The 23,518-nt window shown below is 33.2% G+C and overlaps 1 protein-coding gene across 1 annotated transcript in view; it reads left to right on the forward strand.

Moving 5' to 3' along the window:
• Nucleotides 1–22,947, forward strand: part of WC2_24 (blue light receptor) — a gene marked incomplete at its 5' end in the record, with an annotated part of 41,531 nt that extends 18,584 nt beyond the window's left edge. The window contains 10 exons of the mRNA XM_051219603.1: nt 1,856–2,021; nt 3,178–3,452; nt 5,219–5,362; nt 6,345–6,792; nt 8,616–8,723; nt 9,273–9,611; nt 10,771–11,096; nt 12,610–13,015; nt 14,811–15,047; nt 18,106–22,947. Of these exons, the coding sequence (XP_051064536.1) occupies nt 1,856–2,021; nt 3,178–3,452; nt 5,219–5,362; nt 6,345–6,792; nt 8,616–8,723; nt 9,273–9,611; nt 10,771–11,096; nt 12,610–13,015; nt 14,811–15,047; nt 18,106–21,129 (5,473 nt within the window). The 3' untranslated portion in view covers nt 21,130–22,947. The remainder of the gene's footprint in view (nt 1–1,855; nt 2,022–3,177; nt 3,453–5,218; nt 5,363–6,344; nt 6,793–8,615; nt 8,724–9,272; nt 9,612–10,770; nt 11,097–12,609; nt 13,016–14,810; nt 15,048–18,105) is intronic.
• Nucleotides 22,948–23,518: the final 571 nt, after the last annotated feature.

Genomic DNA, 23,518 nt, shown 5'->3' on the forward strand with positions numbered 1-23,518 from the left:
GGGTGCTTTCCTCAATGTGTGTCCTATCCACTTCCAGCGCTTCTTCCTGATTTCTTCCTCCGCTGGGATCTGGTTTGTTCTCTCCCACAGTTGGTTGTTGCTAATAGTGTCCGACCAACGGATCCGAAATTTTTGCGTAGACAACTGTTAATAAACACTTGTATCTTCTGAATGATGGCTTTCGTAGTTCTCCAGGTTTCTGCCCCATACAGTAGAATTGTCTTGACATTTGTATTGAAAATCCTTACCTTGGTGTTGGTTGACAGTTGCTTTGAGTTCCAGATGTTCTTCAATTGTAAATATGCTGTTCTTGCTTTGCCGATCCGCGCCTTCATATCTGCATCAGATCCACCGTGTTTATCATTGATGCTGCCTAAATATGTAAAGGTTTTTACATCTTCGAAATCTTCTCCGTCAATTGTGATTGGATTGATGCATGCTGTGTTGTATCAGAGAATCTTGCTTTTTTGTTTGTGTATATTGAGACCTACTTCTGCTACAATGGTCGTTTTCTCCTGCATTTGTTGTTGCGTTTGGGATAGAAGGGCCATATCATCTGCGAAGTCTAGATCGTCCAGCCGCATCCTAGATGTCCACTGTATCTCGTGCTTCCCTTCAGATGTTGACGTCTTCATGATCCAGTCGGTCACCAGGCAAAAGAAGAGAATATGGAGTATCTTTGCAGTTACTGCTACGTCTGCTTTCAGTGCATCTGCTGGAATGTTTTTTGGTCCTGCTGCTTTGCCACTCTTGATTTGTCTGATGGCCGTGCTGATTTCTTCAATTATTGGTGGGTCAACATAGATTGGGAGGTCCATGAGTACTGATTCGATGTTGGGTGGGTTCAGTGGGGATGGTCGATTCAAGACTTCTTTGAAGTATTCTTCACCTATTTCGTTGTTCTTCATGTTTCCTCTTGCAGCCTTTTCTGCCGTCATTGCTAAATATTCCACACATTTACGTTTGTCAGTTCTAATGCTCCTCTTCACTTGCTTGTTTACTTCTGTGTATTCAGCTTGTGCCTTGGCTTTTTCTGCTCTTGTTCAGTTGGTATTGATTGCTGCCTTCTTGTTCCTCCTTTCTTGAATCTAATCCAGTGTATCAACAGGATCCATTCCTTGTGATGGTGCTTCTTGTAGCCCAGGACCTCATGACATGTTGAAGTGATTGCCTCTTTTATCCCTTTCCAGTTACTCTCCATAGGAGTTCCTTCTCTATTGAGTAGATCATGAAAGGCCTGGAATTTTATTGCTGAGGGCTATCTTGAATTTGTTGAGTTTGTCAGTATCCCGAAGAAAAGCCGTATTAAACTTTTGTGATGTCCGCCCCGTTGTCCAGTGCATCTTGAGTTTCAATTTCATCTTGGCGACCAACAAGTGATGACCTGATGCTATATCAGCTCCTCTCTTGATTCTCACGTCCTCCATCGTCCTCCTGAACTTTTTTTTTGATGCAGATATGGTCGATTCGGTTTTGCATAGTGTGATCCGGTGAAGTCCATGTGGTTTTTATGAATTCTACTGAGTAGTGACATTCGGTCATATCCTGACTGAATTCTATCGATTAGGTTGCAACGAAGATGACACAAATTCAAATCTCACTTGACGAAACGGTTCCGTCAGGTTTATAGTTATACCTTGCTAATTTGTTCCAAATAATACAAAGCCTAAGTCAAACGGCTTTCCTGTCATCTACTTCAAATCAACTAACAAAATTTTGTGTTACGGTAAAATTCAGTTGGTCTTATGTTTTACTCTTGTTATGTAATACACTTAATTAATTAATTAATTTGCATGGACTGAAAAATATTTATTCTACTATTGTTTCAATTTTTTTTATTGTTTTTCGTATTCAGTCGTCCTTTTCAGACTGTCAACGAATCGCCGTTATCGACATCATCCACCACACATGCACAAGAATCATTACAGGTTAAGGAAGCTACTCATCAATCATCTGAACAGAGTATTGAAAATCAACAGATGAGAATCAATGAAGTTCCAGTTGATACAGCATTGAAAGAGGTAATTTGTTCCCATCATATTCGATTTATAAATCGGTTTATTTTAAACATGTTTTACTCAGTTTTCCTGTGAATAATCCTCTGAATTGTAAATTTTTCACAACTTACCATAGATTGGTATAGGCTAGCTAGCAGTGGAATCCAAGACACGCGTTTCTCCCTATTTGGGATTCGTCTTTAACCGGATTTACATGTTGTTATTGTTGAAATTCCTGAAAACACATTTTAGTCAAATAGAGAAACGTTCAAGTTTTCACCGACAGATTCTTTGTAGTTTAATCAATCTCTATGAGTAGTAATTATGCAATTGTTGTTAGTCACTTGAAGCTCTTTATATCTCATATTTACCTAAAGTATGTTCTATTAAGAACTATTTTGTTAATAGTCGGACAAGTTTTCTTAAAAGTAGTCTACATCACCAAATATCACGAATCCAATAGATAAAATGATCATCCCTTCTCTTGATAGTATTTGATTATCGTTTGTGAAAAGATGGTTGGTTAGGGGGAGTTGTATTTGCCAACGAACAAGTAAATTTAATGTTGTTAAACTTATAAAACACTCGATTTCTTCTCTTTCGATTGTATATAACAGGCAATTTGATATTATCCATTAGTTTAAACAAACCTTATGGCACCATATTTCATGGGGGCATTAATTAGACAGAGTTTCTTGGATTCTTGCGTACAATGAATTCATCTATATAGGTACAAAACGTTTTTTGGTTTATAATCGATGTCAGTTTATGATATGCATTTTATCCCGTAAACACCTAATCCCTACCTGGAATGCCTGATCTTACCAACAACAATGTGCATTTCCCCCAAATAGAACAGACAAATAATCTGTATCCATATGAACAAATTCATATACCTTTGCTTTTCGATTTACAGGCAGAGTAACACATTAGAAATATCAATAATTCTATTAGGTATGTAACATCTGTTTTTACTCTGTAATATTATTTTGCCCATAAAACATCCATTTAAAAAAGCTCTGTTCTGATTGGTTAGAAACCGACTGAATTTCGTCGCAGTTATTTTAATCCCATCCCTTTACTCTACTCTTGATCCGATCTGGTAACATCACTTTAAAGTTTCTTTTTACTTCACTTTTATTATCTATCGTATTATAAAATTCTAATTATTTATTTGTAGACTGACGATAGTGCTATATCTCGCTCCCAATCAGATTCAAATAACTCTTTAACAATGTCGATAAAGTCATCGAAATTGCTATCAATAAAACAGACAAGCAAAAAGAATTCTTTACAATCTAGCATCAAAATGAAATCCGAAGTCGATCATTTGACTATCAAAAGTATGGCTAATTCATCTATTCTGGGTTTGGATGCTTCATCAACATTATTAAATCAACAACACTGTCGTTTACCTAGTCGTAATAGTTTTTTCAAAGATGCTACCATATCCAGGTAATTGCTACTTTTTTAAATGTCAAATAAAATTTTTTGGAGTTATATATATATATATATATATATATATATATATATATATATATATATATATACTTGTCTATATGATGTACTGCTTTCAGTGTATCTCACCTGTCTCTTGATGAAAACTTACTGACGAATCAACTTAGACCAACATAACTAGTTCTATAACCTTTTGGTGTTCGTCAGAGCTGTCCACTCTCTCCATTCTTGTTCAACTTTGTCATTGACGTACTTTTAGAGATAACATTTTCCTCGTCTAGATTTCCAAGGGTTGAACTTCTACCAGGAGGTTCACTTGTTGACTTAGAATATGCTGATGACATAGTTTTATTTGGCGAAGACGCTGACAAAATACAGAGTCTTTTGACCACTCTGAGCAACAATGCAAGCATGTTCGGGATGCGATTTTCCCCCTCGAAATGTAAAATGTTGCTTCAGGATTGGGTTGCATTGACACCCGAACTAATGATAGGGAGTGAAGTCTCATCAGCCCTTGTGGTCTGGTGTGTGACGAAATCTCAACACGGATACAGAAGGCTCGACTAGCTTTTACCAACTTGCGTCATTTATGGCATAGGCGAGATATCCATCTATCAACCAAAGAACGTGATTACTGCGCAGCAGTTCGTTACGTCCTACTTTATGGCAGTGAAACATGACCGGTAAGAGTAGAGGATATTCGTAGCTTACTAGTATTTGATCATAGGTGTCTTCGAAACATTGTTCGTATATCCTGGGACCATCGAGTAAGTAACACAGTTGTCAGGAAACGGGTACTAGGTAAGGATGGCAAATCAATTGATGAAGTGGTGAAACTTCATCAGTTGAGATGACTGGGACACGTTTTACGTATGCCCAACGACCGACTGCCTCGACGTGCGATGCTCAGTGGTATAGGAATAGGTTGGAAGAAAGCTAAGGGCGGCCAGACCAAAACATGGCACAAGTCCATGAAGTCACTGACAAGTGGATTGAGTCATGTTGGTAGATGTAGACTACCTGGTTGGGGACCGCGAGATGATAGCAATCGATGGTTAGAGACCTTGAATGACATGGCTTAAAATCGTTTGCAATGGCTCAGGTGCATCCAATCTTTGTGTTCTCCCAAATTTTGATCTCCTTATTCCTCCTTGTCTCTTTTTTTTCTCTTCCCAAATTTATTTCACTGTATTATACTCTTTAAATAACATCTCCATACCCTAATCTTCCCGATTACTGTTTATACTCTTACTACCTCTACCACTATGAGATTTGAATCGACCACTGCATCTTTGTGCTAATGTGGTGAGGCAACTCGAACTTATATACGTACGTACGAAGTTCTACATTGTTACTGACTGACTACAACCTTTTGAGAGACTAGGAAAGTACTGTACATGTATTCGTCTTTGTTGGTTAGTTGTTGAGATCTGTGTATTTGTGTAACTATGTAATCTGTTATCACAATGTTTAACTCGTCGAATCAATGTTCGTGTGTCGAACTCTTATGAAACCAACATATATCATATCTCGATGAAGTTTAAATTTTAAACGTCTGAGCATATAGTACATCATCGGGTGAATTACTTTGCCGTTTACACCATACAAATAGTCCTGAAGTTCTGAAACTTCTGTAGTATTAGCTTTTATGAGTACTACCTCAAATTCTGAAGAGTTTATTTCAATTTGCCTTTACTCAATTGGTGAAATTCTAATCAATTATTTTCATTGGTTTTCATTTTACATCTAATTTTTTCTTCTAGTTTGGAACAGATTTCATTTCTCAAAGATCGTTGTTTAAGTGGTCCACTGTATGAATTATTCTGTAAATTTCTTGATGAACCTGATCCACTAGAACCAAATTATCGGCTTTGTGCTCCTATAATATACTTACCATCACCTGAAAGGTAAACGTCATAGTTAATTAATAATTTTGTTTTGGTAAATAGTTTCATTAATCTTGTGATACAACAGTGTTTTTTTAAAACAGTTTTGGGACTACGTAAAATTACTTGATTCTATACAAATTCGGTATCTATTTGTAACAAATTTTCTCATGAATATTACTTTTGATCGTGGTATATGCTACTTATGCTGACAGGTATAAGTAGTTTGTAACAACAATTGGAGGTGGAATATCTGCTTAGAGAAATTTTAGTTAAGCAGAACATGAATGTAAACAGAGAGCTACTGGAATAATGACTGAATTTTAAGAATCATAAAGTATGATTTTACATTAAACAATAAATCGGTTTTGCCTACCTGAATTTTCGTTCAGTTTATATGATAATTCATAATTCATACAAAATCTTCAGTCATATTGTTCTCATATTTCAATGAGTGTTTTTCTCAAAAAACGTCCACAATATATAAACCACTTCTCAGTTAAATTAAATTAATCATTTCTTATTATTGTAAACATATAAGGTTATTCATTTGGTGTTGTTTTACTTGTATCTTCCTATTGTTATTTATGACTCCAATTGATCAGTCTCATGTTGGCATCTGTACATCCTGTGTAGATTGCTTCGATATAGCCTTAAGTCACAAGCTTTTTAAGGTCATTGTTTTTTTTGTTTTACTTTTTACTACCTTTAGAAAAAGAAAAGATGAATCTCTTTTAAACTTATTACACTAGAGTTGTATGTATTGGATGAAAACCCGGTTATGGTTTTTTTAACTGGACCCTAGTTTCTCCAGAGTCTTATTGACTTGACCTTAGAAAAAAAAACGGTAAACAGAAAATGTGTAATATAAAAGAAAAGATAAAGTGTGTGTGTGTGTGTGTGTGTGTGGGGGGGTCATTTTGTATTGTTATATATATCAGTTAAATTAATAATGTTATTTATTTTCAATATATATATTGTTTTTTATTATTCTCATACACAGGTATCCGGAATTTTATCGATTTACCTTATCATCACATTTATCTGGTTCTGGATTAAATGTTAAATTTACATCGAATTTTACTAATCGTCTATTTTCACCAATTGGTGATAATGATAATGATGATGATGAAATTTATCATGTTGAATACCCATCACTTTGTTTAGCCAGTATTGCATCACGATTTATTATAAATTCAATAAAAGATCAAACATTAAATAATAATAATAATGATAATTTGTCACCTCATCATCATTTATTACATGTTGAATTATCAGAAAAAGAAGAAAATCATTTTCTCCTAGTTACAAATGCTAATATTATGGAAAGTTTATATTCATTAGATATAGCTATGGATAATATGTTCACTGTATGGGAAGCTTTTACTGGACGTCGTAGTTGGTTTGGTCGACGTTTAATGAAATTAAAAAGTGTTTATATAAAACATCGTGTAAGTGGGGTTTTTTTGTTTGTTTATATTAGGGTTAAGTGTATAATATATCTCATTGATTTTTTGTTTTCAGATTAGGATTGTCCTGTTTTGTCGTTGATCATTTATGTATACTCTCAAGTTATTTTAATTGAAAAAAAATTTTCTGGCAATTATTTTCTGTTTCATGAATTCCCGTTTCATCTCACGTAACCGACAAGATCAGATACACCCTTATTCTTGATAGATAATGGTGAATTTTCACGTTTGTTAACTTTCGCTTTTGTATGGTTCTGAACAGCTATTTTTTTTTATCATGCTCTGAAGCCTTGCTACCTGAAAATTTGTTTAGTCATAGAAACTCTATGCTTTTTGTGACGTAACATCTGGGATTTGTCTGTTTGCTCATGTGTGACACTATATACTAGGTTGGGATCATACCTAGTGTTTAATGAGTTATATATTACCGAGTAGTTGTTTAGAAGGAACACGTTTTTGCTTCCCAATCTTTGAAACTTTGATTAAAGACCGAATGCCTAATTTAAGTGAACTAAACCTGTTCATAAATACAGGAAATACTATACTTATTTTAAGTGTTTGATATCCAACAAACCACTATACTGTCTATGTATATCAATTAAGAGCTTTCCAGCTTATTGATTCCAACCTATCAATTTAATTTTCATTCATTTGAAGTAACACAGCTTTCCTATAATTGAAATCAAGAGTCAGTTTAAGGTAAACCATCATTAAATACTTGAAAGCATTGAACGGCCGTTCCATCCACAGTCCCCTTCACGGGACTCGAACTCAGGACCTTCAGTTCCATGATCGGACTTTTAACCTCCACTCGATTATTAACTGATTTTTTGTCCTTTTATGGTAGCTAGCAGTGAAGTTGCATGGTTCTGATATATATTTCTCATTTCTTGCTTACAAACTTTTAACATGAACAGTTCTGCTGAAGACTTGATAACAGCTAATGATACAAAACACCTCAATGATTAACCGCTGACACAGTAGTAAGTCAGTGTAGCTTAATATTTTTTCAGAGCAACTTGAAATGATACAGTTCAGTATATCTAATAATAAGTACTTTAAGCTAAGTTACACAGAATATTAGCGAACTAAGACTGCCAAGCAATCAGAAATGGTCACTTAGATATTGAGACGAGAAAAAAGCAGTTGTGGTTACCGTTAAATGAAACTTTCATATAGTTATTAACAGAGATCTAGTAATCTCACGATTTCCTTACCTCAAAATTATCACTCCTTGCCTGAAACAACACAATATTACCCACGAGACTACATTCAGGTTATTGTGTTCTCAATGTTATATGTGAACTAGAATCATAGAAATATTTTGGATGTCGCGGTAGGGTTGTTTTTGTTATAAAGGTCACTTTGTTAACAACTATTATACGCGCTTCAGTTGAGAGGGCTTGAATCTTCCCATCTTTGCTCATTTCATCTAGTTCTGTGATTAAAATTTCGGCAACTTGAACCGATGTACTCATGTGGCATATGTTTACATTGGATTTTTTTGAGCGGCAATTAAACAGCAGAATACAAACTAATCAATGCTTTTTCATAATTGAATCAATCAGAAATTCATTTTTGAGTTTCAAATTTTTATCGCTCTTCAAGCTTGACTTTTTCGGAAAGCAAACATCTATCCTGTGACGTTATCACTGTTGTTGTTGTTGTTATCACAGTATTTGTTTGTTTACAATAGCACAAAATCATCAACATTTTCAAGCAGATCAACATGATTATGTGTGTGTGTGTGTTTTCTTTCAATTTCCCAATATTTACTGATCGTTTCTGCTTGTCTTTTTTCGTAGATTAATTTGGTTGAAAGTTTAAAGTTGGAGAATCACATACCGGTTGCAATGCCAAAATCGTTTATACCATGTATAACTAAATCACAAAATAACAGTTCTAAGAAAAAAGTAAGTTGACTGTTAGATTTTTCTTTTCTTTCATATTTGATACTAATTTTGTTATCATATTGTTCTGGTATATTCTTATTCACTATGATTTCGTTTGTTAGTGTTCTATACTCATTAGGATGTTTATTATGTGTAATATTTCTCACCAAGTGAATTTTATCTAAAGCGTTCGTTAGGTAAATACACTCAGATAAGTTTGAGTTATATCGCTGTTAATATTTACGATTGAGTTTTCATCAATTCTTGTTGCCGTATATAGACTCCTTTCACCATTCCTTCGATGTAATCGTTATGAATATCAATGATGGGATAACACGAACCTTACTGATAGAGACAGGTATATACATTAGCTCCGTTTAGCGAGCTTGTGGCCATCTGGACTCAGTTGATAACGCATTGGACATTAAAAGCGAAAGCTACACGAATTTTTCAAAGTTGCTTATATATATATATATATATATATATATATATATATATATATATATATATATATATATATATTAAATATTCACTATATGAACTATTTTTCACTTTCATTTAATTACTTAGACTGATCGTCGTGCACTAGAACGTGGTGCTGAAGTTATTCGATGTTTGTGTGGTTTTCGTGTTGAAGGTGGTCATGTTATGGTTCAATGTGATTTATGTGCATCGTGGCAACATCTACCATGTTTATGGTGGGCACTTAGTCTGGCTATTCGTAATGATTCCTCCAATGGATTAAATTCAAACTTAGTTCGTTTATGTCAAACAGCGTTAATTGCTGCACAAGCTGTTGGCGGCGGTGGCGGTAATACAGTTGAGGTAGATGTGAAAGGTGAAGATGATCGAGAAGTTGATGCTCCTTATATATGTCCAGTTTGCTTGAAATTGGATAATTTAACAAAAGTACGTTTCATTGTATTTTTTTTTGAAATACTTGTAAAAAATCAATATAATTATCTTCATTTTTCCTATTTCTTTGGAAGTTATCCATAATTTCCATTCATTATTTACATCAATTAATCTAATGGACATTTCATTTGGTAAATACTTCTGGTATGATGTGATGCGTACTTTTACCAAATGGTATTTTGTTCATTACTGATTGGTAAATGTTTCAGCTGAAGCAATAAATTCAATATATAGTTGGTAGAGATTTGCAATCCTTATTCTAAGTAAATACTTGGTTTATAATAGAATCTATGGTTTGTGTTTGAACACATTTATCTAACCTGTTAGATAACATTTCCAACAGTTTCATGGAACATCGATTCAGATTATGTGAAGTGTTTTTATGATGTAGAAATGGAAAACACTAGCATTCTAGAATAATGAATGATAAGATGGTTGTATGATCTGTATTACTGTGGTTCGGCTTTCCATAGAATTTAATTGCCTTTATTTTTATTCAAAAAAAGACTGCTTACTTTTATTTGGAGACCAAATGTCTTGGTGGTGTGGTTATGAATATACACTACCGAGAAATCCCATACCAGGACGAAACGACCATCCTGTGATTCCAGGTTCTCATCATTTGTCTAACTTGAATCAGTTCTGGATTTCAATAAAACTTAACAATCTCCACAACCCGATACCGACAGTTCATTTTTCCTTGAATCCTATAATCTATAGTTAAAGCTGTTTACTACCCCAAATACTGTTACTACTTTAGCATTTCTGTAATGTAATGTATTGTGGCAATGTGAATCGATGTATTCATATTTCCCTAGTTCTATATTACTTAGAATTAATGAACTGTTTTTCATGACCTATTTATTATAGTGCATCGATTCATTTCCACTTCTTTGTTGGTATATTTTTTTAATACTTAGTATAAATTTGGTCATACTTAAAACTAAACATTCTAGGTTTCCTGTCTAGCTAATTAACTGACTAACTAACTACTATATAATTTAGAATGAATAAGTCGATTTTTCTAGACATTAATCTCTCTACATACATGTCATCCTCATATTTTCTTTATCTCAACAAATATTTCTTGTCATTTCTTCAAATATTTTTCACCATCCCATTGATTTTTATAACTAATTTTTCTATTGTAAAGGAATATCCTCGTTCATTATCTGCAGCAATGAGTTTAAACGATGTAGATGCTGTCTTTGACTTACAAGATACACTGGTGAAAGGTGAACATGAATTCTGGACATTGGGTAGTCCTGATGGAACTTGTCAAATACGTACAGATGATTATGCATTTGTTAATCGTTTCTGGTTAAATCATCTCAATATTTCACAGGATATATCAAAGGGAACAACAACTACTGTATTAACGAATGTTAAACAACTTTTAGATCAATCCTTACAGTCTCCAGTGAAATCTGCTTATGATCGTATTATTGTTCGAATTTATCGATTATGGAAGGATGTCAGGTTCGAAAATTTTTTATTGTGTAGTGATTTTTGCTCTGTTGGATATTTTTTTCACGATGCCACTTAATCCTTTCTGTTTTCCATCATCCACTCTACAGTTCGGTTAGAAGTTGGAGGGGACAGGAAATCCTACTTGATCAAGTTCTATTGCTAGTGAACACTCTCCAGGTAGCTCTGCTCGCTTTATTTCTTTCTTTGAACACATGTATATTGGTACAAGAGGGCACCAAATATATATGCGCCACACTTTTGTGTGAGGGCTGTGATACCGCCCGGGTGCCCAGACCGAAGCAGGTAGTTTTCTTAGGGAGTCACACCCGGAGCCTTCGACCTAAAGGTCTGATCCACAAGGCAGTGGAGCAACGCCAAGAGATACAGTCCTATGGTAGTCAGTGACCAATAATTGGTTCATACGCCATTTATTCCTTCACGATCTTGGAGCCCATGTTCACCATTGGTTTGGAATGAAGGTTTTCCATCTCCCCTAGGTGCATTCTCCATGTCCACCAACCCGGTTAAAGCGTCAAACATTCTCTTTTCGTCCTCTCAATTTCGTAAACAACATGAATGCCAGGAGAAGGCAGTGAGTAGGACTTCCGTGGCAGTGGCTATATACGCGTGGCCATGTGAGAGTATTTTGAGAGGGAGAGCTGACTCTTCCTACGCTCGGTCGTACCAGAGCAATTCGGGGCCAGCCGTACTCGTAATTTTGAGGAAACTTGCACACCTTGCTAACGAGTCTTAATTAGCATGAAACCTAGATTCATGGTTTCCTGGTGATTATTTTTAACAACCTGCTATCAAAACAGTACCCGTGCAATATTAATTCAGTTAAACTAGTAACTCTTATTTTGACTTGTTCGATAAAATCCAAAAGCTTAGCTAAAATTGACATTCGTCATTACTCAATAATCAGTCAGTTGATAATTACTTACTCTTGATTTAGATCATGTAAGATTGGTTTTTTAAGCTGAACTTAATAGTAAAGCTCAAACATATCCACCATTTCTTACTTGTTCAATAACAATATATTAGTTTTTAATGATGCCTTTAAACTCATTTGTGATATTGCTGTACGTTCTATATCTCAAACTGTCAAGATTCAAATCACAGTATCCTGGTAATATTTTGAGTCATTGATTTTTCAAAATTTTATTTTTGTGACCGATATTATGTGTTATCGATTGACTGGGTACTTCATCGACACACGATGCACCGACTGGGATCATATTACACTAGACAAACGATTCGCCGTCAAATATAGAGAACTACAGTATATGCTTGATAAAAAATACTTCACTCAACACAATTACAAACTGTCTATAAAATCAGTCCAGAATAGCTGAATATTTGTCACCATCCAACACCCATTGTTCTATTACATTTTACTTTCACTAACTACATTTCAATGCTTTTCAAATCCCTTCAGTGTTATAGTCTACATGATTAAATTTATGAAAACTGTAATGTAGATTGTTGGATAAACAACTATTGTTTCTAATACATTTTTTAGTGGTTTAGCTTGGCTAGAAGGTGGTTTATTTCTGCGTCCATATGATTTACCTCCGATATCGGCAATAACTGATTCATCAAAATGCCCACAATTTTGGCATCTTGATGAAGTCGTCTACGATGAGGCTAGACGTGTTATTCTTCCATTAGACGCTTGGATTGGTAGATGTATGGTGTTATGCCCTTCAGCATATAGAGTTGGTAGACCGGCTGATTTACTATATACAGCACATATAAAAGAATTTATGCCATCACTGAAAAATGACAATCTGAATGATTCCAATTCTACTGCAAATCAGTTTCAATATTTCTTTGTTTGTGAAAAATTATTTGAACAGTCATCAGTTGATAATCATAGTTGTAGATTTGATGAAATATCCCCTGGTTACTTAAAAGTCAGTATGAAGGTATGTGAATTTGAGATCTAAATATCCATAGCAATAATCTGTTGTTATACTTTGTTTTTTTTTTCCCTGTCGGCTAGTAAGATTTTATGCTGTTAAAAGTTATCTCTCACTTCACTTTAGTTATATTCAATCTAGTGGTTTTTGGAATGTATAAAACATGAAGACAAACTCTGATTTGAAGTTCATTTTCATGATAGTCCGATATCAGTTGAAAAACAAGGTGTTAGTCATTCACAACGTAAAATCAAACACACATGTAAGTCGGTCCATGCTGTCACACCACTCTTACCTTAGTTACTTCATTGGAATGATGATCAAGCTTTCTAATTGGGGTATATTCTCTAAAAATTCTTTTGTTTATGTTCTATCAGAATGGTATAATTGAAGTGTTCAGCTCAGTGATCGAAAGAGAAAACTTACCGTTGATTCTATTAAGGTGTTACAACTGTGAGATGTTTTCATTAGACAACCAACATTCGTAGCCTTTTCACACTGGAGGGTAACTGGCCCAAAACATGAGATGCTTCAAATTACCCCATAGATTCCCATCACTGGTAGCAAGGCCGTTTAAATATGGTTCTAATTCTCGAATTCTCACACAAGACCTACGTATGATCAGCTTCAAATAACTGTCCTTTTTCCGCGTGCATACTTCCAGGTCTCTTAGACTACTACATATCTAGTTTTCTTATCAGGTGTTTCAAAAAAGAATATTTACACCCTGTGGGCGTCCGTGAAGTGATGGCCACCTTCATATCTCTAACAATACTTGGGATTACTTTGTATATTACTAAAATTAGCGAGCACTTGATATTTAATTCTGCTTCACGATATCCTTTGTAAGCATCCTTTGAACGTTCAAAACAAAGACAGCATAACTGTTTAGAGCTCTCTGGTTTATAGTAGTCTTTTTATTGATACTAGTACGGAAAAAAGATAACCTTGTGCTAAATTATCTTCAAAAAACCTAATGCCCTAAAGCATTTGTTTCTTCAATTGAGAAAACAGGTGGAAATTTATCATCTTGGGTAATCATTAATCACAATCACAAACTCTGTGTCTTTCATGATGATTTCGAGCTAATTACTTTCAGCTAGCTTGTGCTGAAACATACAGTTAACGATTCCATCAGACTAGGTGTATTCAGTTCATGATCTCAATATATAAAACTTAATAATCTCCACAACCCCTATACTGATAGGTGTTTTCTATTAATTAATGAATTCTATATTGTTATACGATATGTGTATAATTGTTTAACCAAAATGTTTAGGTTACCCTCCTGAAAGATGTATGATAAGAAATTACACAGTGAAATCTCATGTTCGCGATTATTTACCGTTTCATCTGGTAATCTAATAATTTATTTCGTTTCTAATACTTTTTAACGTAATATACACCGTCTCAAAATATTCATTTAATTATTTTTTTAAAGGTTTAGAAAATATTAAGGTTGGTTCAAATTGTAGAATTTCTGAATAATTCTATGAAGTAGTCGAAAAGAACATAATAATTACAGTCTTTTAACTTTCAACCTACAGTCTTGCCGCCTTAGTATACAGGCTGTTTCCAGGTGTCTCTTGAACATACTAGTTAGCCGGAAGTATTTATATGTGTCGTTTTTACTGTTAAATGAGAATAGTACACAAGAATTCAATTTCTTCCTGATGTTATAAACACCAGCGATTTCGATAAAATCTCTGTCATAAAATGAATAAGTTAATTCTGAAAACCAATAAAATGAATGCTAGTAATTGTTACATGAAAAATCTTTTTATTATTTTCCCTTACATAGCCGTATTGTTTCCTTCGTAAACCTGATAATCAATGTATTCGTGGTAGTTTACCACGACAGTATTCAGCTATTGAACTACTCACCCGTGATCAAATACCTTTCTCAGAAGCATCTGTCAAAGACGAACAAACATTTGAAATCAAAACGTTTCCTGAAGAATGTACTACAACATCTGGAAATGTGTCCAATAGCGATGAGAAGAATGCTACAGTTCCAGTTGGCAGTTTAAAACAAAAGGTTTGTTTGAGTTTCTTGAGAATTTGTGTTCTTATAAGTTCTATCCAACTTAATGCGTTTTCCTAGTGATAATTTTTTATTTTGCCCATTCAGTAATTATTCGTTTTTCTGGGCTCCTTGTGGACAGTAGTCATGTCATGGAATTTTCGCAGACTATATTATTGGTAGACGAACTATGTTATCGTAACTTATATTTCAAGATCTATCGTTTTTTCTCAAGAAAATAAATAACCTTAGCTACACATCGTGTTTTATTTATTTATTTATTTCAACACATAAACTTATACACCACACACTATAGTTATTAATATACTTTTTTGTAAGCTAAGATACCTCCTGGGGACCCAAACCAGAGCAGGTAGTTTTCTTAGAGAGCCACTCCGAGGTCTGGAGGTGCGGTTCCATGATAGCCGATGTCCAATAATAGGTTCATACGCTATTTGTTCCCTTTGGGACCGTGGAGCCAATGTTCACGATTGATTTGAAATCAAGATTTTCCTATTCTAATTGGATATTCCGTACCCAATAACTCTGTTTAAGCACCTATTTGATATTCTCTTTCAGTCCTCTCAATTGGGTAAACAACAACCTGTTCGCGAGGATGCAGTGAATAGGACTTGCGTGGGAGTGGTTATTTATGTGTTGCTATATGAAAGCTTTTGGGCTCTTTCTATCTTCAGCCATACCAGGGCATTGCGGAAGGTGTTACACAACATGTCTCAACATGTAAATACAAAAGTATTTTAAATGTTCGTTGTCTATAAGACGTATGTTACATCCTTGATCTTCCTACCCAGTAATATACAAGAGAAATCTTGTCCCGATCCAAGTTATGGCTTTGATACGATAAGCCAATTGGTTCCAGTGTGAGGCCAGAAATGCGTGGGTCCGAATTGAGACTAACGATCTTGGGCAAAATGTTATTCTATCGTATAATTGATTGAAAACGAGAGAGAGATCGAGTCAACTAAAACATTACTCGGTTCAGATTAAAGTGACAAGATACATGGAGAAATAGGTGACTAACATGATCGTAACTCACAAACAATTAGGGAAATATAATTATGTTCAAACTTGGCAAATGGCACAAACAGTTACGTTTAAATTACAATAGTTTTGGAACAGAAAAGGCTATAACACTGAATCATGCATCAAACGAAAGCCTATGGTTTATAGAATAAACTATGGAAAAAACAAATTTTAGTATTTTACAAACGTCGGATTAAGTGAAATAGTGTCTACAAAAATAACTTTCATTGTTTAACATGGCTTCTTTATTTCTCTGTTCACATCAACATAGTTGTTATTTTTGTTTGATTTTAAGGTTGTCAATTTGTGATGTAATCATTAGGCTAGCTAGCCATCGTGAAATTCGGAGCATGCTATCCTGTCCTATCCAGTATGGTTGGTTGATAGCTAGATGTACTTGTATACCAGTATTGATTTATGCGCCGGAGCTTGAACTCAGTACTTTCCACTTCAAACACCTGTTGCTTTATCCACTGAGTTACTGAGTCCAGATAGCGATAGAATAGCTTATCACTTAATCGCTATATAGAACCGTTTCTCACAGAAGACACATATTATTCCCAACAAAGACTGAAGTTCAGCCAGTATTTAAAAAAAAAATGAGATTATTGTAGGGTAATATTACTGCTTCGATAGATGTATACTGACTTTAACTCCCATGCGTAATTTGTCTCTCAAAGCCCCTCATACACGAAAATTAGCTTAATTACTTAACTGGTATTTATTGTGTCAAATTCTTCTATCCTTAGGTTTTCGTAGTATTGTAGTGAACAGAACACGGATGGGAACAATCGAATGTATTTAACACAAAATTACAGGACTTGATAATAAAATCTAACAATCATAAAGTAAATGCTTAATTTGCAAAATGTCCACCAATTGCCTCAAAATGACTCAGACTTCATTGTTCTTGCATTTTCAGACAATTTGCATTCTGTTACCATTCTTTACTGTTCGATCCTCTTGTCTTTCTGCTGCCAGACCTTCTGTTCACGACTAACATCATATACTACTTATGTCAATATAAGTAGCACACACCACAGTATGATCTTTGTACTTCTAGGCTTGATTACTCCATAATTGATTTGAGTGTGGTTGTGTAGCATTGCATGCAATAGTAGTGATTTTTTTCACCACATACAGTTTTCCAGATAACTTTTAGTTATAAGAAATTGTAAGTTAAGTCAATGGAAAGGAAGGTTTATGTTAATTGAGCCAGTGACTTCTTGAGACTTTAGTTCTTAGTTTTCAACGAATAGACTACAACCTCACACAATTCCATTTACTATGAACAACTTAATGAAGATGTGTCATCAGTCTATGAATTCATTTATTATTGGTTAAACCTGTCCTGTTAGGTATACAATACCTGGTCGGGGGTCCTCTAGATAATTGCAGTCAATGGCCGGAGACTTTGTACGATATGTCTTTCATGTATTTGCTTTTGATCCTAGCCCATCTAGATCTTAAGATTTCATGTTCCTTCACATATACCTGTTTATTTTATCTGCTTGAACCGTATTTTCAATGTTTGGTCTTTCTCATTATCATCACTAATACATTATTTCTATTTCTTCGCTTTTGATCCTGCTAATTTTATTTTGTCGTACTAACGTGGTATGAAAGTTTGGGTTAGTACACATTCGTGCTATGCTGTATCTTGATAAGTGACTATTTATTTATCTATTTCAGTTCACTCAGTTGAGTAGCATCATTCGTCCTCACAAAATTATTAATATGATTATCCTGATGTACAGTGACAATAACTTTCAAGATTAAATAATTCCATTCTTAATTTACACTGTAAATGCACCATCACTACAGTTAGTGGATCGGTCCACTTTTAAAGTTTATTGTTCCTAATTGTTGATATTTACGTATAAAGTAATAAGTTTTAACTCTTGAAAGCGGTTCCATTTTATGCGGAATAATGTCTTTAGATTTGAAAAAAAAATAACTTAAACATTTTTGTTTACTCCTTTTTTTATGTAATTGATTTATTTATTCTTTGTTGATTCTGAAAATCTAGGGTGAAAAACTAGCTCGTGTTGTTGACTGGTTGGAACGGAAACGTCAAACCAACTCTTCACAATCCACAGTTACATTGCCTCAAAATACCATTGTTCCAGAACAACAACAACAAACTTCCATTTCATTGTTACCCGTCGAAAATAATCCAGTTATTGATGAAATATCATTACCATCATCACGTAGTTTGTGTTCTCGAGGTCGAATTCCACTTAGAATCAATCGTGGAAGAAGTAGAGGTTTCAATAAATCATTGAAACTTACATCATCTAATCCTGTACCATTATTACCTGATAAATTTTCTACAATAACTGCTGTACTCCCCGATAAGATTGATGTAATATCATCCAGTAAAGAAGATGAATCTCTCAATATTCCCGTTAAACGTACATGTATGTCAGAAAATTCATCACCGACTCAATCAAATATTGTTCAAATATCATCTGAAATTAATGTAGACCATAATTTATCGTCATTAGTCATAATCGATTCAAATAATTCATTATGTAATACAGTTGATAAAAATTCACCTAAACAACTCTCAAATGATCCTCTTATCTCATCTAATACCGAAGAAACTAATGTGAATACTTTAGCATTAAATTCTATTGTCCCAATCACTTCTACTACAAATAATAATAACAACAATTCACCTCTTAATTCACCTAATACTTTAAAGCCATCTGATTTACAATCTAATGAAGATTCTATAGATCGTTTATCATCAGTAATATTAAATCCTACATCAAATAATCAATCAATTATTACGTCACCTACTGATGATCATTTGAATATTCCATCATCACCTAGTTTTGGATCAACAAGAAAACGTAAATGTTCCATTACACGTAAAAGATTAGTACCAGAACCAGAATTACTTCATGAAATTATTGACAATCTACAAAATAATAATAATAATAATAATAATAATAATAATACTTCATGTTTAACTGCTAATCACTTACCTGAATTAAACCATAACAATACATATGATAATATATCTATTGAAAGTTTAAACAATTCAATTCATATATCAGATGATACTAAACACTTATCACCTTCAACTAATCAAATATCTTCAATAGATCGAACATTATCAATCCAATCATCATCATCATTATTATGTACACATTTATATGAATCAAATTTAATTTGGAACGATGATGATGAAACTTGTTTAATGAATATACAACCAATTTTCTCTAGTCATATTACAATTCATAAAGTTCTAACAGAAATTAAACATTTTGCATTGAAATTGAATCAACCAGTTATTATGTCATTTAATCATAATAATAATAATGATTTAAAATCAATAAATGATTGTGATCATCAACTTTCAACATCAACAATTTCTTCAAATTACTCATTGAATCAAATTGATATCACGAATCAATCGATAATCGATGATAATAATAATGTACAAAGTTCCAATATATTCATAGATGACAGTTCAATAAATCCTTTAACTAAAGACCAATCTATTGAATCATCACATGAAAAGGAAGTCGTTGTAGATGATGATGATGATGATGATCATCATCATCATTATAACATTTCTCCTACTTCAACTGAAAATATATCTCATACGAATAATGATATTGATATAGATGATAATAATAATAATAATAATAATAATAATAATAATAATAATAATAATAATAATAATAATAATAATAATTGTATTGTGAATAATAATGTAGAAGATGACAATATTTCATTCATAACAACTAATCGTGATAATAATTCATTGTTAGATACTTCTATAGATTTACTCAATAATCTAACTACTACTACTACTACTGAACAAAAAGTTAACGATAGTAGTATTGGTGCTAGTTGTGAATTTTCTACAACCGTCATTTCAATTCCAGATAATAATAATAATAATAATAATAATGATAATAATAATAATAATAATAATAATAATAATAAAGAATATAAATCATTTACAAAATTTGCTGTTGAAACATTAGTTTCAGATGATTATTCAACTATAAATTCCATTTGTACTACGTATAATTCATCTCCTGAAAAAGATTCATCATTATCCCCAAATAATAATAATAATACTTTATTAAAACATAATGAATTATCTACTGATTTAAATAATGATATTAACATGATGGATAATTCAACCGTCAACAATCAACAATGTGATGAATCTATTTGTCAAGATAATACACTTTTAAACTCTTCATCATCATCATCATTATCTGTGAAAGATGAAATCAATCAATTTGTTGTTGAGAATGAGACGACCACTACAGAAATTATCTCTCCTATATCATTAGTAACAAATTCAAAATCGATATCTAATGATAATGATTCTCCTCCAATAAGCATTGGAACACCTGTATTAGATGAAAAATTAGATTCGGTAGAACACATATCCACTGATATTATACCTGAATGTTTTCAATCAATTAAAACTAGTTATAATGTTACAGATTTACAAACTCCGATTGTTCAAAATTGTCAATTAAAAACAAAAGTAGATACTGATATATCTAAATCACGTCAACCAACTACTACTACTAATATCACTACTACAGCTCATAATAGTAGTAGTATTTTAGCATCTAAAAAATTTAAAGAATCATCTCGTGATTATGGTGGTCATTACGAAAACCGTCATCATTCACATGGACATCATAACTCGTATCAATCAAGAAATTCCAGTAAATTTGATCATTATAGATCATCGTCATCATCAACATCAAAACAACATCCATGCTTTAGTAGTCATCATTCTCATCATAATTCTCGTTATGATCGTAAACACCATACACATCCACCTCATTATCATCATCAACAACAACAATCACATCGTCATGATGAATACAATCCTCGTTATCGTGATTCGTCTTCTTCACATAGATCAAGAGATCGTGATGACAGTTCTCCATATTCATCAAGGCATAATCATGGCGAAAGATCAGTATCGAATTCATCACATCGACATCAAGATCGCATTTATACCTCTGGAAATAATCGTGATCCTTCTGAAGCTTCAAATTGTTAATTAATATAATAAAAAGCTGTTCATAATAAATAGAATTTGTAACCAAGATTTACATTCATAGACATACAATCTTCAGTCTTGTTTCCTGTTTCTCCTCCTCCTCCTCCTCCTCCTCCTCTCTCTCTCTCTCATCTCATTTGTAATCACAACGTATTTGTTAATATTTATTTTTATCCATAGGGTTTATATATATTGACATGTAGAGTAGAACAAGGAGAGTAGGACAAAATAGAAAGATGATTATGAAAACTATTGAATAAACGCACATCTATTTTGTGTTGATTGATAATTTTCAATTCATTTTCCTTTATTATTACCACTAATTTCATTTATTCTTTCATATTGTTTTTTTCTTTAAGTGTGTACAACGTATGTAACAAAGTGTGTGTGTGTGTATATGTTGTGTATATTGTTATTTTGTGTTGATCACCTTCTCTCTAAGGGTGTTTTAATGCTCCATACACACTCACATACACGTTAATGTAAACTTGACTTACATTGAAAAATATTTGTTTTGTTTTTTTTAAAAAACACAAATACACCTCCCTCTCGCTCTCTCTGTACCTTAACCAAATAATCATTTGTGTGTGTGTGTATGTTGTATGTATGTGACACAACGGAGTATAAAGTCCTAAACCTGTCATTTTGTTTTAATTCATCAGTGTATGTACATATTAACCACAAGACACATAATATTTTTTCTTTAGATAATTATGTAATTTATACACATATATACACCTCTTCAATGATCCCCTCTCTCTCTCTCACACACACACATACACACATCATTACTGTGTATGGACATTCGGTTGCTAAGATTTCCTCATTCTACATTTATTGATATGCTTTAATTGTCCATTAGACAATATGCACAGTAATCCTTATTTTGAATTATACATATGATGTATGAATTGAGTTTTATTTTTATTCATGATAATGATACTGAATTCCTTGAAATCAATTATCTTCCCTCACTGCCCCCCCCTCCTTTTTTCTCTCTCTTGACTATTACATCTAATGTTGAAGAATTATGTATATAAATTTGCTATTTAGTGATTGTTTCTAAACAAAAACCATTACTATTTTATTGGTTTTCTCTGCTCTACTCTACTCTACTTTAATTTGACCAATTTAGTTTCATGAAGGGGAGGGATTGTTTTTAATAATGTGTGGCATTTCTTATCATTATTACTATTATTGTTATTATTATCATCATCATCAGTATAATTTATTTAATTTAATTCTTTTTCTTTACTATGATAATACTAATCATCATAATAATAATAATAATGTATTTATAAGACGAAATATCTTGCATCATTGTTCTGGTCTTTGAAAACTGACTATTATAGTCATAGATGGTCGGAGATAGTTGTCAAGGTACTCAACTTAATCTGAGTTATGTGTTAGTTAGCATTTGTGTTATAACAAGACATACTGTTACTTTTTGTACTATTCAAATTTCGCTCAATTTAACTCCACAATTTGAAGCCCCCCACTTAACTCTATTTGATTAATTGATCAGTAGTGGTTATATTGATGTAAGTTAAATTGTTCTTGTTATTTTTAAATTAATTATTCAATCGATACTGACCTATTGAATGACTGTTTTATTTGAATTGTGTAACTTTGTAATAGGGAATTATTTGTTTGATCTTTGGTTTTATAACCAACTATTATCACTAGTATTGTTTCGTCTGGTGTTTCAATTCGAATTTTCTTTGTGTGGCAAACATCTCGATCATTAGAATAATGTTTCGTAGGGGATTGTATAAGCTTTTATTGTTTTTAAATTGAAAGGAGAAAATAATTTTCCCGTATATGATACTTGTTTTGTTTTAAGAGACCAATTTCTCCATTTTTTTCTATTCAAACCGCATAGAGATAAATTTGGATTATCTGACTAACTTGTGGTTTGTTGGAAGTGTATAAATATGTCTTGTCATTTGAAAATGTGATCTCTGTAGTTGTGGTTGCCCATATCATCCTTATTCGATGGTTCCCCTCCATCTGAACCCTACAATTAAAGCTAATCTACTACCAATTGTTCTAAGTCTCAGAGCATTTTACATTCTTCCAGTGCTTTCTATAAGACGTTTTTTAATAGATTTTTATTTGTATCAGAAAGGGTTTTGTGGAGATCGCAGTGATTTCAGTAGTTGAAATCATAAGTCAATTGAAGCTAGACCACCATGGAAAACCTGGAAGCACTGGACTTCTCTCACAATAGAACGTAATGGCCGTCCAGTATTTCCAAGTTTTTCATGGTGGTCTAGCTTCAGTTGACTCATGATCTCAACTAATGAGATATTTATTTATCTAAACAGGAGGTAGTGTGTATGTTCATGCCTTGATGAATCGCGGTATTTTACAGAAAATCTTTCTTTTT

This window comes from Schistosoma haematobium, chromosome 7, assembly GCF_000699445.3.
Source record: "Schistosoma haematobium chromosome 7, whole genome shotgun sequence".
Taxonomy (NCBI): Eukaryota; Metazoa; Platyhelminthes; class Trematoda; order Strigeidida; family Schistosomatidae; genus Schistosoma; species Schistosoma haematobium.